Source organism: Microtus pennsylvanicus, chromosome 19 (assembly GCF_037038515.1).
Source record: "Microtus pennsylvanicus isolate mMicPen1 chromosome 19, mMicPen1.hap1, whole genome shotgun sequence".
Classification (NCBI taxonomy): domain Eukaryota; kingdom Metazoa; phylum Chordata; class Mammalia; order Rodentia; family Cricetidae; genus Microtus; species Microtus pennsylvanicus.
Genome location: NC_134597.1, coordinates 13,354,953 through 13,372,695, shown reverse-complemented (window position 1 = coordinate 13,372,695; position 17,743 = coordinate 13,354,953). Strand labels below are relative to the sequence as shown.

The window sequence follows — 17,743 nt, the reverse complement described above, 5'->3', positions numbered from 1 at the left end:
GATGAAAATGGTAAACATATTGTGAATATTTTACTGAAATTTAGAGACAACTTGATGATTTGTGTTCTAATTCAATTGGGATTCTTTTTTATTTTTATTTTTATTTTCGAGACAGGGTTTCTCCGTAGCTTTTTGGTTCCTGTTCTGGAACTAGCTCATATAGATCAAGCTGGCCTCGAACTCACAGAGATCCACCTGCCTCTGCCTCCCGAGTGCTGGGATTAAAGGTGTGTGCCACCACCGTCCAGCTCAATTGGGATTCAGAGATTATATCTAAAAGGAAGATTTGTGTCCCATGAATCTTAGAGACTAGAGGTAGGTGTTTCAGAGACATACCTAATGAACATATCTGAAAGACAAGTTTCACACAAATAAAAGGATTTTATTGACACATGATATTCTATTACAATAATAAATATAATACATTCTTCTAAGGCTTAGTTCAGAAGCTGATGTGCCCATAGTTGGACCATCTTGACTTTCCGTACCATCTTCTTCAAAGCTGCATTAAAATGGAACATGTGTTGTCTGAGAACCAAATAGATATGTACCAGAGTTGCATAGGTTCCAATGCTTCACTCCATGAAGGTCACTAGTCTTTGTAATTCCTGTCCTCCTCACTTCCCTTTTTAGAAATAGCTAGTGCCAATAAAAATTCAACATTTCAAATATAAAAATTATTTTATACAAATATAATTCATTATGTAATCATTCTTAAAATACATCATTGTTACATGTGAGTTTAAAACATTATTACTAAAATAAATATTTCCCAGAGAAAATTTCATTTGCATCACAAATTATAAAGCAAAACATATAAAACTAATTCCTGATTAAATCTTTGTCAGAGTATCTCCCCAACAATTGTGTGGAGACAGTATGAAGTATACACAGCTAGCTGGGAGCACATGAACATCCCCTGCACATATCTACCCTTGCTGCCTGTGGCCTGTCTCCATGGGAACTCCTTGGCCTGGTACTGGGCTGCTCCAGTTTGTGTTGACACAAGTCTCCTTTACTTCAGAAGTCTTAAAGGTCTATTTTGGGAGCATACGTGTGTCAATAAAGTGTCAGAGACACTTTAATTATAAGAACATTTAGAGGTGTTGGAGTAGGGCTGGATGGTCTTAATCCTAATTTCCAAGATCTTGGAATTCTTATTACTGAATGAAGGTAACAAGAACACAAGATGTCGAGTGGGGGATCTTCAATACCACTCCGTGTTTTCATAGTATTCTAACATTTGCTTGGAGTGGGCTACATATTAGTATGTAGCAGGTAAGATAACCATGTATCTATCTTGAACAGAAGAAAGATGGGATATGGGCTATTTAAGCCACCCTTTCCAGTTACTACTTCATCTGATCTAAGTTCTTCACTAATGTAAATGAAGTTGAACATCTAACCTGGTTGGCCCTTAGAGCTGCCTTTCCAGCTACGACTCGAGGGCAAATGTCTGCAGAAAACCGTGGCTTGCAAAGCACCAGTGGCCCATCGTTAGTATCTGAAGCCTTTCACACAGTTCAGCCACTATTAGGAAGCCAGTTACCCAGTCCCATAGGAACGTTCTTGATTTCTCTTCCAGAACAGGCTCCTAAAATGCAGGGATGGGGGCTTCACCCTGTTTTCAAAGGCACACACAGTGGGGCTCTTCTCCTCTGAGTCCACGAGCAAACATCTCATGGGATCATTTTGCAATCATTTGCATTGTCTGACCTTTACTCTTTCCTTTTCCCCTCTTCTTGTTTTTTCTGTTTATGTCCATTAATGTGCATGTGTGTGTCTGTGTGTTCATGTGTGTGTATTTGTAAGAGGAGCTCCTCAGGAACTGTCCCTCAGGTACCTGGCCTGGAACTCTATGTGGGCTAGGATCACTTGCCGCAGAGTTTCAAGGATCCAGCGGTCCCTGTGTCCCCAGCACTGGGGTTAGAAGCACGGGGCATGCCAGGCATTTTCATTTTGCATAGGTTCTGGGAATGTCTCAGGTCCACCGAGCTGCTTCCCCAGCATCGCAGCCACTAGAGACGGGTTTCTTGCACTTCTTCTTCTGTCTCCTCTTTCAGAGCAGTAATTTGCGACCGAGGCTTCTGCTTGCTGGAGTGGCGGCTCTGGAAGAGCCTCATCTTTTCTGAGGAGCTAATGGCCTGCTGGAAGAGACTCTTCTCGTTCAGAAGTGCCTGAAGTGAGTCGTACTGCGATACACTGCTCTCTTCTATGACCTAGGGAAAAGGTCATTAGTGAAACTTCATATAGAGTGAAGATCAAGCCAGTTAAGGATCAGAAATGGACCTAGGCCCAAAGGAGAATAAAAGTCCAAAGAAAACACAGGATTCAGAGCCATGTATATCTTAAGTTTCACATCTATGAAATTAGCTGTGAAAATAGCAATTGGAATTTCAAAAATTCATTTAATATCATGTGTTATACTCCTTCAGGAAACTAGAACTGAGTGATCCATGATTTATCTCTTATATACTTTTAAGATGATCTATATATACAGCACCATAAACTTTGAACTTCTTCTAAACTGAGTCTGAGGCCTAGCAATTCCAAATTGGCTAGGCATGACCGAGTATAATGCCTGCAATGCAGCTTTGCAAGTGTGAGCCAGAGAACAGAGATCTTGACCCAGGCCCTAAACTGACCATAGTGGAACAAAAGATGAACCCACCCTCTAGTTGCTGCAGCTGGGCAATGACACTAGGAATAACAATACTTCAGCAAGAAAAGCATTTCCCTCCAGAACATTCAAAAGCTCTGAAGTAAAAATGTTACATCATCCTTGGCCCTTCTTTGTGTTAAAGAGGAGGGAATTTGTAAAGCCCCCCTGAAGGAGCTGTGACAGCTGGGAAAGAATGAGAAGGTGGCTGACAAGGACATTAGCCTTCCTCCCAGTAGACACGAGGACACTGAAAGAGGCTTCCTTCTTATTGCAGTAAAGCCACTGACAGGAAGGCCAATCCCGAATCTTCCCCCAAGGGACGTTTGGTTATTGAAAGAAACAGATCATTTCTTCAAGAGTACATTTTGTGACTAGTTCCCCCAAAGAGGAGTATGAAAGTACAGATGTCTGCTCTACGAGGCCACTTGGCAATATCATGCCTCTGGAGTGTGCTCAATTTCAACATCACTTCATAGCTCCAGTCAAAAGGAAAGACTCCTGCAACCACACTAAGCAGGCAGATGTGTGATGTATGTATGAAGGAAGGACACATGACTATAATTTATAGGGCCTATTGCACTAGATTGTTAAAATCCAAGGGTAACGAGACACTGAAGAAACGTAAAAGACTCACCAAAAATCGTTGACAATCCAACATTGCTTCTATCCTGTGTTCACAGAGGATTACTGTGCAATTACTGAAGGCATGTTTGAGAACTCTTCGAATTACTTGGTACGTTCTAGGAAAGCAGTAAAAAACAATATAAACATTACAGAGAATGAATATCTGTCTTTATCTTTGATAACATGCATAGTGTCCTATATATTTAGTTCTTTATTTAAAAAAATACTTTTAGTATTATGTTGATACAGAATTAGCCAAGTCATCTTCTAAGCAGGGGGTAAGTCCTAAGTACCTAATACATTAATAAGACAAATGATTGCAAGAAAGCTTTAATGAAACTATATTTTATGTAGATTCATTTTCAGTTCTATTCTGTACTATTAATGAATTTATAATAAAAAGTCTACAGAAGGAAACCATAAGAGTGTGCACATATAACTAAATATTTCATCATATGTTCATGAGGTTGAAGAGCTTGCACAAAATTCCAGACTCCAGTCAGAGGAGGAAACAGGGCTCTTATGGAAGGAAATAAGTACTTAGGCTCATGTTAAATAGTGACTTTCTCCTGGGCAATTATTTTGTATCTCCTACTTGCAAGCACAGTAGCTGAATGGAAACTTGTAGCAATATGAAGTAACATTCAATGACTCTTGTCTAATTTGCTATTACATCACAGGATTTCTGGAACTCACATGGGGTCCAGGTGGGCACTGGGCTCATCAAGAAGTAAGATCTTGGCCTTACTGAGAACAGACCGGGCCAGGCACATCAACTGCTTGTGGCCATGGCTGAGCACATAACCCCCATCCACAAGGGTAAAGTTGAGCTGCCCAGGAAACTGCTCAATAACAGATTTTAGTCCAACCTGTAGTAAAGAAAGGAAAATACTATGCTTAGAAGGAGCACCCAAGATACCACAGAACTAAAATCACTCAAGAGGCTGACATTCTAAAAATACACAGGAGTTTGCACAGATTAAATTTCACATCACCCTCAAATTCCAGCTCCCACTTAGTTTATTAAGCAAAACTCTGTTTACAGTATTCGTTGCCCTACGCTAACTGGATAATTCTTTCAGCCCCATACTTCATTCAGGAGTTAAGTGCCTAGTTCCCCAACAGTGACACACAATGATACCTGCTTCCTGAAGGCTCGGGACTGACAAAGACGTATATCTATAATATATGATTAGAATGTGATTTAATGTGTGCTTTAAATATAACAGACACAGAACACAGTCATTCACTTCATGATGACATCCTATTGCACACTGTATACGATGAAGTATTCAAGAGAAGAAAGGATAGAAGACAACATGTCATGGTATGATACGTTTACCTTCTATCTATAGGTAAAGAACTAGCTGGGGAAGCTTTATGAATTACATGACAGTCCAATAGTCATCTCCTTCATTTGTAAAAACAGTGAGAAACATCATTTTCTCATGAAGTAAAAAGTTACTTCGTAAAAAAAATGGAACATGACTAAAGTTTAAAGTTTTTTAGATGCTGGAGTGAAATATGAAGATTTATTTAGAGTTAATGGCTTATATTTTTATATGGCAAAGTAAAAGATCAAAAATTCTGTCAAAAGTAAAGCATAATTATAGATGTCTTGGTAGTTGTTACTTATTCAATGTACATTCTGTCTTCTTGCTAAGAACCACTGAATATAAAATGGCTAAAGAAATGTAGATATGATTGTTTCTTGCCCTTCAGGACTCTGGAATTTAGTATGCGCAGGTAAGATATATACTCATATAATTCTAACATAGGCAGACTTAGATAATGACCTTCAGAAAGATCTCATGATTTGGAGATGAATTCAGAACTGGTCCACACTGAAGTTTATGCCAGGCTCATGTGTGTTCATTATGGATAGTTCAATTAGTAGCTTCTTCTAACTACCCTTTGTGTACACAGGTTAAGCTGTCAAAGGTTTCTGAGATAGCAGGGGATGTAGGCACATGAGACAAGGAAGATTCTGAGATAGCAGGGGATGTAGGCACATGAGACAAGGAAGATTCTGAGATAGCAGGGGATGTAGGCACATGAGACAAGGAAGATTCTGAGATAGCAGGGGATGTAGGCACATGAGACAAGGAAGATTCTGAGATAGCAGGGGATGTAGGCACATGAGACAAGGAAGACTGCCTTTAATATAAAACTTCATTCCTTGCATATTAGGTTTCAACCCCAACTCCAACTCACCTGTCTCTAGATTTTGGTTATTTATATGGTTTCTATCATTAAGCTAATGATTTTGCCTAACTCCAGCCTTGAGTTTTTCCCCGTTATTTCTGAAACCTTCTCTTTGTCAGTTATGACACGCTGAACCTTGACTGGGCCTCTGTCATTTATTAAGCATCAATGAGCCAAATTGTCAACTCATCACAGAAATATTTAAGAGATCTCCCTAAAATGCAGATCTGAGAGTGGATCAATTCTCAGTTCTTTTCATGGATGAATAAAATGTTCTCATGCGGCACAAAAGACATCTTGAACCACCCCCTCTCCACCTCAACACCTACTGCTGTGCCCAGCAGCATTAGTTTTTAATTCTTTACATCTCAACATGCTCAGGATTTATCCTGCTGCTCAAGTCTGAATACCCTTTAAATATCCTCGATTATCCCGTATTGTGGAATGTCTGTTTCCTCTACATTACTTGAAAGTAACTATGTGTTCTTCATTTAGCAGCACTTTCAGCCTCAATTCATTCATTCATTCATTCATTCACTATCTACTGTGATCCTCCAATGCTATAGTCAAACAAAACAGTCTTTATGCATTAAAACTTAAGTATAAATGAATTACTACTAGTTTTAGCTCCGACATTATAAACTGTATTCTATAAATCTTAAAGAATACGTAACTCCCCATAAAATTACAAAGTTAAAAGTTTCCAAATATGGTTAGATAAATCAGTAACCTATACCAAATTATTCAGTAGTATTTGCAGGGTTTTTTTTTTTCCAGACCGTGTTTCTCTGTAGCTTTGGAGCCTGTCCTGGAACTAGCTCTTATAGATGAGGCTCGCCTCGAACTCACAGAGATCCACCTGCCTCTGCCTCTCAAGTGCTGGGATTAAAGGTGTGTGCCACCAACGTCCAGCGGGGTTTTTTGTTTGTTTGTTTGTTTTATGATACTTTTTTTTATAAGTTAGAAATGTGAATTGTGCTTTGCCTCCAAGTTGGTAGTGGGCAGCTTAAAAATAGATATCCTCACTGCCTTCTGCTTACATTATGCAGGCTTTCCAAAGCAGATTTCCCACTTAAAAGATCACTGTTGTTTTTTATAACAGTTCACTTGACGACTAATGTGTAAAGATGGCAACTTTTAAAAATAACGTAACAAGCAAAAAAAGAAAAAAAAAAGCAAACAAAAACCCCTCACATCCTAATAGCAAGAGTCAAAATGCCAAGGTCACTCAGGTAGACCACTAGACTGGAACAACAAAGGGCCCAAACTCAGGGCTGCTGTTCTTTTGGGCATTTACCAGTCATGCTAGCAAGGCTATTTGTTACTGGAATGAAGATGATAATACATATTGTCCATCAAGTATATTTTCATTACACATTTTATATGAAATAAAGGAATCCCTCATTTATTCAATCATTCATTCAGTATGTATTAAACAGCTCCCATGGGTTCAACTACTGCAGGCATGAAAAATACCACAGAGCACAGGGTATGATGCCATAATCCTGGTGAACCTGCAGCCACACAGGAAATATGGAGTAATTAATAGGGGAGTTTTGATCCAGTGTAGGGAATCTTGAAGGACTGCAGGCATGGGATACACCTAGGAAAGCCTCCTTTCCCAAACCGGGGGGTCAGGATGGGTTTCAGAAAGAAGCAATGTGTGGCAAAAGGTCTGAATGATGAGGAGAAACAGGAGTGGCCTGGGAGGGTTCTCAGGTGCAGAGAACAGCAAGTGGAAAGCAGCACCAGCAACCACACCAGCCCTGACCACAGAACAGAGAGCAGTCTGTGCTTTAAAGAAAATTGAAATCCACAGAAGCATAGGACACAGGGAAGGTAGGGGGCTGAGAGCAGAGTGGTAAAGATCAAGTCACAAAGGTCCTGTATGCAACGTACAACAGGTACTCTGTGCAACAGGCCATAGAGGGGTACAGGGTGGGAGGTGAGCAGGAGATGCAGGAGCTCCAGAGCTGTATAGGGGAGGGATCTGCCCTAAAACCAGTCCAGGAAGGTTAGACTTTTGTCCTAGTGTCTTAGGAGGCTGACACACCCCAACATGTCCCTGTTGGTAGATACTGGATTATCAACCATAAAGGATTAAAGTTTAGGATTTGTGTCTTTTAAACCAAACCTCGTACTGCCATAGGCTAGGGCTTGGTGCTTGTGTTTCTTTGTGGTCTCTTCGACAAAAAAACTTGTCACTCTTATTCAAACCACTGGACATTAAGCTTAGATCGGAAGCAACATCTTTATGAACATAAATTTAAAAGGAGGATCAGTGAAAAGATACAACTAAATATGGACTGATAGACAAAATCTAGTCATGTGACCGTCTGTATTATATTGTAATCCAAAGTCTTAACTGTATCTTCTAACATTTTAGATGGTTTTATGATCCTGCTTCCCTGCAAATTTTATGGAGACTTGGCAATACCTGCAAGTTTTATACAGTCTATACCCTCTTCCCAAGTTCTCTCTAGTACATTGCATTTTTAAAGTTCACCCTGTAAAATTACAGTAAGGATCTTACAGCCTGTCACAATTTAGTTAATGTTTCCTTTAGAAACCTTGCATTTGCTGGGTAATAAGGAAACCTTGATAATGAAAAAACAGTTAATCTCAGTGCCTTTTATTAGGGGAAGGTTAGGGTTGGTTACTCAAGGGGTTAGCATTTAGCACTCAGAGGCTTCAAAGCTCCTGGCAAGATCTGCTCTGGAGCAAGGCAGAAAACAGCAAGGGCGCAACAATGACCAAAGTACAGGAAATGGTGGAATGCCAATACAGCGAATCTAAAGCCCAAAGCCTTGTGGAGCTGGCTTGGTTGAGACTTGGGGATTTCCAGTTGTATACTGACAGTGGAATGCGTTAAGACTTTGAGGGTTGTTGAGATGGAGTAATATATTCATAAGAAAAAAACATGATTTTGGAGGGGAGTAGTGAGGTGTCTACATGTGTAAATCCTTCAGAAACATGTTAAAATCTTAATGTCTAAGACAGTGCTACTGAGAGATAAGAAGTTTGGGAAGTGATTAAGTCATGGGGTCTGAGTTCCCCATGGATGGGATTAGCATTCTAATAAAAAAAAAGCCTGCAGAGAGTTCATTCACCACTTATACTGCCTGAGACACAGCAAGTACATCTCTGAACTGCCAGGAAGTAGGGCCTCAGCAGACAACAAATAGTGTCTGCTAGCTCGAGACTTCCCAGTCTCAAAAATGATGAGAATAAATCCATCCTGTCTATGAACAACTGAGTCTATGGAATTTTATGACAGCAGCATGGAACAGCCTATACAGTAAGTTCCCACTCCCTTGAGAAGAGGGATGAGTCTAATTCAAAACATGAATATGCCAGGTAAATTAGAAACTATGTACACACACATACATGTCTTCATACATATATATATACAGGTAGATGTGCGAAACATACATCACCTATGGTAATCACACTTGTGTATGATCTGCCTCTTCAGAACTATTTCATTTAATGTACTTACCTCATCAGCAACTTCCCATATTTCTTCATCTCTCCATTTTCCGTTAGGATCTAGGTTTTGTCTGAATGTTCCAGAGAAGATAAATACTTTCTATAATGATGAAGAAAATTAGAAAGTATGAATAACCTACACATCTTATTTTTTCCTCTTTATTCCAAAACATTTCAAGTAAGAAATTAAACAAAACAGACATCCACATATCCAGTATCTAGTTTTCTTAAATTGTAGCACTTCTATATCACTTTTAAAGCAAAAAAAGAAAAGAAAATGCAGCAGTATTTGAAATGTTTTCTGGACTTTTTTTCCAATTTCAATGTCCTTGGGATATGGAAATTGAAGTCACTGTATATTGTAGAGAGAGGAATGTTTTCTTTTACTTATGTTCATTGTAAGCAAATGTAATGTGTAATTAGAAAAATTTAAAACATCATGTGTTTGAGTTAGAATTAAATTGCCAGGAAAAACATATTTTTTAAAATATATTTTCATTGGATTTTACTGATGAACTAAGACATTGTTCATGTAAAGAACATTCAGACATTCATTGTAAAACCAGATTAATATACAGAAACTTAGTCAAACATATATGTTCATTTAGTTTATAGATTTGTGCAGCATCTTATTTATATGAACAGAGAGAAACAGAAGGAAGAACAACTTAGAAACGCATCAGTGATGATGATCAGCTGTTTGTTAAAAGGCATGGATGCTGAGGGAAAGAGGCGGATGCTGCAGGTGTGGGAACAGCCCTGCGTGGCCATCACTGAGACGCTCCACTGCAGAACCACTTCCACCTAGGTGGGCCATGTGCTTAAAAGGACATCACTGTCTTAACAAGGAATCTTGTGCAATAAGCAATGTCTGAAAAGATAATATTTAGTCCTTTCTGTACACACAGAAGACTGGCAAAATAATTTTGTTGCTAATATCTAAAATAATTTTCTTCTTTCTGGTTACTTTTCTGTAACTTTGAAAGAGCTATATATTCAGTTGAAGCACACAATAGAAATGTTTGCTTTGGCCAAACAGAATAGTGCCATTATTCTAGAAGTCTGAAAGGGGTGGACAAGATGTTTTATCTTCAAAACAGACAATTATTAGAGGGGATGTGGCCTGCACATTGGTAGTTTGGTTACGGTTTGGCTACAAACAGAAAGCCGGTCTCATTTCCATGCTTTGAAAAACAGAGCAATTATATCTTAATCTTGTTCTCTCTGCATCTCTGTCTCACAACATGGCATCTTCAGAACTGGGAGGAACTCATGATTAATCTCACTCCTCAATCCACCTAAATGAAATGAGTCATCAGCCATTTATTTTATCCTCGCACTATGTCAAATCAACTTATTTCTCAATTGTTCCCACTGAGTAGTCCACACCGCCCTCTCTCCGTGTTACTGAAAGAGCTTTCTAACTGGTTTCCTTCTTTATACTCTTGCTTCTCTTACAATGCATTCAAATAATTAATGATAAATGGAAATGGTTTATTTCATTAAGCTTTTAGAAAACTTTCAATAATTTCCTATTTCACTGAGGGCACAAAATCCTTAAGATGACTACTAGGTCTTACGACCATTTCGACACCATTCTGGTCTAACAACACAGACTTTCTTAACTTCTTCATATAATTTATTTTTCTCAACTGGGTATATCCATGCTTCACATGACAAGCTCCATCTTTTATTTTTCAAATTAAATTTCATTTTATAGGGGCACTGTTATTTGTCATCTAACCAAACAAACTTCCCTAATTATTTCTTAAATAATACTAAGCTTAGGTGCTGGAGATGTTGCTCAGTTGGTAAAAATACTTAATTTGCAAGAAACCTGGGTCTGATCCCACAAGCTCATAAGCACAGTAGCATGTGCCCATAAATCCAACACCCAGGAGTTACAAAACAAGTGGATAAAGGTTTCAAGGTAACCCTTTGCTACATAGGAAGGCAGAGGCCAATGTAGGTCACATGTCTCAAAGAAAACAACTAAGGTTATGTGCATATCTGTGAATGTTTGATTTAAAATGCTCACATCCCCTTGAAGGCCATGTCTTTACTTTCTACTGTAGATACACACTTTGTATAAGTTGAAAAAAGTTGCCTGATGAGCGTGTGGAGAAGTGAAAGCACAAAATAATCACAGTCAGAGTAAACGTAACTTTTCCACAATTGTGAAGGTTAATTTCTATAAGTTACTGTCTGGTTAATAAAGTTGTGTGTGAGAGAGAAAGAGGGAGAAGAGAAAGAAGAGAGAGGAGAGGGAGAGAGAGAGAGAGAGAAAGAGAGAGAGAGAGAGAGAGAGAATGTGTGTGTGTGTGTGTGTGAGAGAGAGAGAGACAAAGAGATCTACTAAATGTGACGCAACATAAAAGTATCACAGTTGCTTAAAGTATTAACACTAACAAACCATTGAATCTGCGATGATGGCTCATAGCTGATTCAGAAATAGAAAGCCTAAATTTTATTCATAAAAGTCTATAATATACATATTATATTATGAAATTTATGACATTTTAACTATTTTAAACAGATACACATTCAAAATTATGAAGCAAGCTGTCTTTTAGGAATCTAAAAGCTTTAGGTGTAGTAGTTTATTACAACTAAGAAATCTTGGAAGCCTTTTGTTGAGAATTTCTTGTCTATAAACTACACATCCAATTTTAAAGAAAAATGGACTGAACAAACTGGTTCTGTTAGAACCCAGTTGTATGCAGCCAGACATTCCATTCCTGTAATCCAAAGAGAGCCTGGCAGTTGCTGGCTGTCACGGTGCCAGCACATGTCTCGCTCATGTTCCCTAAACTGTTTGAACAGCCCGCAAAACCCTCTGTATACCTGAAAGGTCCTTGGAGGTCATCCGAGTTCTTTCTCTCTGTTCTACAAATTCAGCAGTCACAGCCCTGGGGAGAGGCATGGTTTGGCCACCATGGCACTCTCAGATCCATGCACCAAAGAAATGCACCTGAACCTTTTAATCACAGGGTCCCCTGCTGGACTTGTCATAAACTACTCACTAGTAAGAAAAGTCAGGGCAAGCAAATATTTGATATTTATTTAATGTCATGTATGGTATAAAGAGCAATTCTTGAGACTCTAGGCAGAACAAAGAGATCACCATTGTTCACCTGATGACTAATCTCTTCCCTGAAACTGACTCCTCCATTCCTCAACTCTGTAGAAGCAGCTGTGCCTACATTGACTTCCCATGGCTGGTCTATCATTGCAACAGGCACTGTGCTTTAGTACTAGATGTCAAATGAAAAGAAAAAAAGCAGTTCAGTATATGTAGTGAGTGGATTTAATATAAAGTAACTACATGGGAGAAGTGGCTGTCCCTGATACATATATGTGTATGTATATATCCCTTGAAATATGGCCCAAATGATTGAAGTTATTAATGTGGCTGAAGTCTCTCATCACTTCTGCAGCAGTTTCTGTACAGTCAACACCCATCCAGGATGAATCTTCATGATTCTCAGGACATTACAATGTTTAAAATGAAACACTGTTTTGCTCTAAAGAAATTCCTTCGGCTAGAAAATTATGAAGAATATATTTCTATTAAGAACTATTAACAGTTTATAACAAACATAGAGCATTATACTGTCAATGTGCATGTCATTTATTTAAATATAAAAGATTGCATGTAAGATAGTAGAAGTACAGTTTCCCGGAAATCCATTCAGTGAGTTATAATACTTTTTATGTCACAAAGTTTTAGTATAAACCTTTTCAAAGATAAAAATGTTTTTCTAATCAAAGGTTTTGAATTTTAGTATCAGAAATAGCTGAATGGTGTTGTATTTATTAAAATAGGACATGTCAGTTATATTTATGCCTTCCCTTGAATTCTGCACTGTGTCCAACTCTCTACCTCAGTCAGTTCTAATCACTCACATCACAGTGAGATCATCTGATAGTCCATCATGTATGTGCCAGTGTTCCACCATACCTTCTCCAGGTCCATTCTTACCCTAGGAGAATCAGCCCCTAGCTGCTAGAAAACTCCCTGACTTTTGATTTCCTCTGAGGTTTCTCTCTTTCTTGTCATATTGACCTGTCCTTTTGCTTGTTCATAGTCTCCAGGCCTGCAAATCCATGTACCCAATCTTTCTAAACCTATACACTTGACACTTTATGGCATGCATTCATTACAACTTTCTTTGTGCAATTGTCCACACTAATTTATTCACACTTATAGGACATAGCCCCAGTCCAATAGACAGACAGAGGAAGCATGACTTTTTCCTCAAAGAATAATAAATGATAACGCTAATTAGCATACACAGAATACTCAGGCAATGTGGAAAGGAGGATTCTAAATACTTTTCACTCAGTTCTGACAAAGGTACAAGGAATTGTTATTATCACCATACCCACTTTACAAATAAGGAGACCAACACAGAGAAACAAAACAAACGGCCTAAGATTATACTGATTGGAGCCCAAATGCTGACAGAACCACAATGAGAGAGACAGCAATGTTTAGTGAATCAGCATACAATGGTGTATTTATGAATTCCTCTTATGCATGGTGTTCTGTTACATGTCTTACAACAGAGAAGAAAATTTCAGAAGAAAATTATTTAATATTTCTATTATTCTTCTTGCAATTCTACTTCCATTTTTATTAGAATATCTACAGTGTGTTTAAATTCTAAGTGCAAATGAGAGGAAAGGGCAGATAATCTGAAAATCAGGGAACATCAGAAGTACAAGGATAAATTCACAAACAAGGTTTGAGATCCCATTTGTGTGTGTATGCTGTGAGTGCTAGAGAAAAAAAAATCCTCAATTAATAAAGTCTGGCCAGCGAACAGTTACATGCTTGCTACAAACAGAAAGGAAAAAGGAAAGAGCCAGGAGACAAACGGCGGGAAAGGAGGGACACTGAAGTCCTAGAAGCAGTGCTAGCAGATTGGGGGGCTGGGCAGTTATCACTGTCCCCGCACTACCCAAAATCTCGACAGACAGCTACATTCAGTTACTGATTTTCAGTTTCTCATTTTGTCTCAGTTTTTGCTTTAATCTCTGCTATATGACAATGACCATCGTTTTGAGTTCCGCACTACCAGTTTACAGGTTGGACCAGAAGTCTGCGGTGGCACAACAAAGACAAGTAGTATTTTGTTCTTTTGCTATATCTAAAAAGTCTATAAAATAGTTCTAAGAACCAAGTTTAGCAATTCCGTATGGTGAGTTTTAAGTTGTCACCTGTTCCCTGTCACGGCTTTCCTCGACCCGCAGGGATGACGCGACACCCGGAGCTCTTCTTGCTAGCAGTTTATTCAGGACCTTTTTTATTTTTGTTCTGTTTTTGTTTTTGTTTTTCGAGACAGGGTTTCTTTGTGGCTTTGGAGCCTTTCCTGGAACTAGCTCTGTAGACCAGGCCGGTCTCGAACTCAGAGATCCGCCTGCCTCTGCCTCCCGAGTGCTGGGATTAAAGGCGTGCACCACCATAGCCCGGCATTCAGGACCTTTTTTAACAATTGTATCTCTTTCTCTTTTCCCTCTCTCTCTGGGCAAACCTCTCCCAGCCCTTTAAAAGGCACGGGCCGCCAACCCCGGATTGCCAGGTGGGCACCGCCCATAGGTTCACGCATATGCAAACAGCTGACAATCATTGCGTGATCACAGCATAAGTCAGGTCTTAGCCATAATTAGGAGCTGATTATCAGATGTGGCTCCACGCAGCTCGCTACATTGCCCCACACTTTCATTGTTTATATCCACACATGCGACCTGATATCTCCCAAAGCAAACAATGTCCCGACTCTGTGCTGAGAGTGATGGAGAAATGTTGCATATTTCCAAACCATGGAGAAAAGGAGCCAGTGAGATGGCTCAGTAGATAAAAACATTTGCCACACAAGCCTCATGACCTGAATGCGATCTCCAAATTCCATGGAGGAAGGAAAGAGCAGATTCCTGAAATTTGTGCTCTGACCTCTGCAAGTGTGTACTATCATGCATACACCCACACATCCTCCCTTCCTCTCATACACATCACATACAATAAAAATAAATGACAACAAAAATAAAAGTTCTAGTCATTTACTTACAAGAGCTTCCAGTCTTCCAAATTTGTAACTGAAGCCTTAAAACAATTGTTTCTCAATTAGTCCATTTGCTTACAAGGTCTACAGTTAGTGAACAGTTTCATCTTGGTACTCTAAATGTCTAAGCCAATGAGATGCCAACTATTAGTCCATTTGCTTACAAGGTCTACAGTTAGTGAACAGTTTCATCTTGGTACTCTAAATGTCTAAGCCAATGAGATGCCAACTATTAGCTTCACTGTCTCCTCTTCTTGACTCAAAACTCAAAGCCAAAATAGAATACAAGAGAGAGGCTCTTTTGAATGTTCACAATAATTTGTCTCCTGGGAAGCATGTATTCTGAGATGGCTCTCTAGATGCTAATTATAAAAACAAAACAAATAAAAACAAGCAACTGCCAGGAACTGCTCAAACCAATGGCAGCTTGTGACTCCACAGCTGTTTCAGGATCCCTTGTATGAGACAGGAGATGTGTTTCAAAGTATGTTTCATGTGTTTGAAAACCAGTGGCCAATGAACATTACACTAGTTCAAAATGAGAGTGATATTCAGAAGTATGACCTTGTAAGGAGAGGTATTAGAGACAGGAAAAGATGAAAAAGCCAAAAAAATTAGTTGTTCTTATATAACGGCTCACTCTTCGTTCTTTATGTCCTTCTAAAGCAGGCCTTAGCTTCGATATCAAGTATATGAGGACTTTGTCTTCTTTCTCTTTATTAGCTATTTACAGGATGTTCAAAAATTGTCAGAGAAAATGTTAACCATGCTGGCAAATAAATGCTCTTGAGACATCAAGCAAAGAAGTTATATGGCCCTCATCAGCATTTCTGAACACATTTTTTTCATTTATTTTATGTACCTTGGTGCCATAAAAGAGCAGAAATGAATAGAGTCAAGTTTGAAAACTGACTAAGCAGAAAGGCAAGACAGATTTTTCTAACTCTGGCCCATTCTGTTGTACTCTGAGTCCTGTCTATGTCGGTTCCTAAGGAGAACTAGCAAGGAGTGCAAAGCCCTTCTGTTGCATGACAGGTACAATGAAGGACAAGAGGAGTGACCTTTCAGAGCCTGGATTTTCTAGTGGGTATACCTGTGTGAACAAGAACAACAAGGCAAAGATTTCACCGTACTAGTTAAAATCAGGGAACTCAATGGCAGTGCTTCTCTGACAACCAAGCTTGCTTCCACTGTGCCTGGCATTTTTTCTCGCCTAATTCTATCACCTTAGCAAACTGGTCTTTTCAATAGTTATTTATCTTTAGACCATCTGACAATCTCCTTTGTTTTTAAAAATTATGTTCCCACAACTCCATTTAGGATGGAGCTTCTGGAAAATGGCCAACTACAGAGATGAATTTAAAGCATCAGTTTGGCAGCCACAATATTTAGTGCCTCACCACTTGAAAGAGGCAAATGTTCTATGAAGATCTTTTATCAAGAATACAAACATTTTCTTGGTCTAGATTTGTAGTTGGTCTCCGGGTGATGCTTCTGGCATGTTAGTTTTGTTAAAAGTACAGAGGTGCTGGGTTCCATGCTTAGTAGAACAAAAGGAGGAAAAGTATTGGAGAAAAGGGCAAACAGAAACGCTGCAAATGTCTTCTGCCTTTAGTCTCAGTAAAAATATCTCTTGGTTTGCATATGGGTCATGTGACTGCAACTGTAGTTGTTTCTCTTCTACACAAAACGTCAGCTTGTGCAGTAACACACACAGAATGGCACTCAACAGTGAGATTAGAGATCCTGTAACCCAAACTAAACACTGACATTTACAAGCTATAGATTAATCTGACATAGTTCTTATTCAAACTCCAAAGAACAACCACTGTACTTTGATATCCAATTGCACTATGTCACGCCTCGAAGAGCTCATGATTTCAGAAGCATCTTTTGTATCTTGCAAAGCATTTGCCCATGGGCAGCTATCACTCACTGGGAACACTGAAGCAGGACTATAAAACCATCACAAAACAATGCCCCAGGCTGCAGCTATAGACTGTACTTCAGAAAACAAACAAACAAACAAACAAAATCCTACCAAAATATTTCAAAAAATACACTTCACACAGAGTTCCAAATTTTGAGAGCTGTTTTTATGCCTTATGGTACATTTTTTTCTTGCACTGCAGGAGAGATAGCAGAACCCACCAAATATATTTTGCAGAGTAATAAGAATTTCTTAGGTATGTAAAAGAATGATAAAATGTCAATTTTTACTGTTTTTATTTTACATATTTTTGTGCTCACCTGTGTTATTACTCCAAAAGCTTTCCTCCATTCTTGTAAGGTCACAGAGTTCCACGAGACACCATCTATCTGTATATCGCCTTTAATGTTCAACAAGCGTAGAAATGCTGACAACAGAGTACTTTTCCCTGAGCCAGTTCTTCCTAAGAGGCCCACCTAAGATGCAAAAGTGACAGAATTACTCCTGAGACAAGGAAAGCACACTCCATATTCCACTCAGCAATGCTCTTCAATTAAGACCAGTAGGACTGTTTCTCCTGTGGACTATCCATCTAAAACTTTTACATACTCCCAATTCTCATCATTAGGAATACAGGGAGGAATAATCTGGAACAGAAATCAGAAACTGGTCATAAGGGATCCTATTCCTGATGCTGGCTTCACTGACCACTAATAAGGAAAATGTGGAAAGAACCTTGTTTGCATTAAAGAAAGGTGAAGAGAGCAT

At 38.9% G+C, this 17,743-nt stretch overlaps 1 protein-coding gene across 1 annotated transcript in view; it reads right to left on the bottom strand.

The window, feature by feature from the left end:
• Window positions 1-367: 367 nt before the first annotated feature.
• Cftr (CF transmembrane conductance regulator) overlaps window positions 368-17,743 on the bottom strand; it is a 139,911-nt gene continuing 122,535 nt past the window's right edge. Inside the window, exons 23-27 of the mRNA XM_075953676.1 lie at window positions 17,296-17,451; window positions 8,991-9,080; window positions 3,983-4,155; window positions 3,297-3,402; window positions 368-2,219 (exon numbers count right to left, since the gene is read on the bottom strand). Coding sequence (XP_075809791.1) covers window positions 2,019-2,219; window positions 3,297-3,402; window positions 3,983-4,155; window positions 8,991-9,080; window positions 17,296-17,451 — 726 coding nt within the window. The 3' untranslated portion in view covers window positions 368-2,018. The remainder of the gene's footprint in view (window positions 2,220-3,296; window positions 3,403-3,982; window positions 4,156-8,990; window positions 9,081-17,295; window positions 17,452-17,743) is intronic.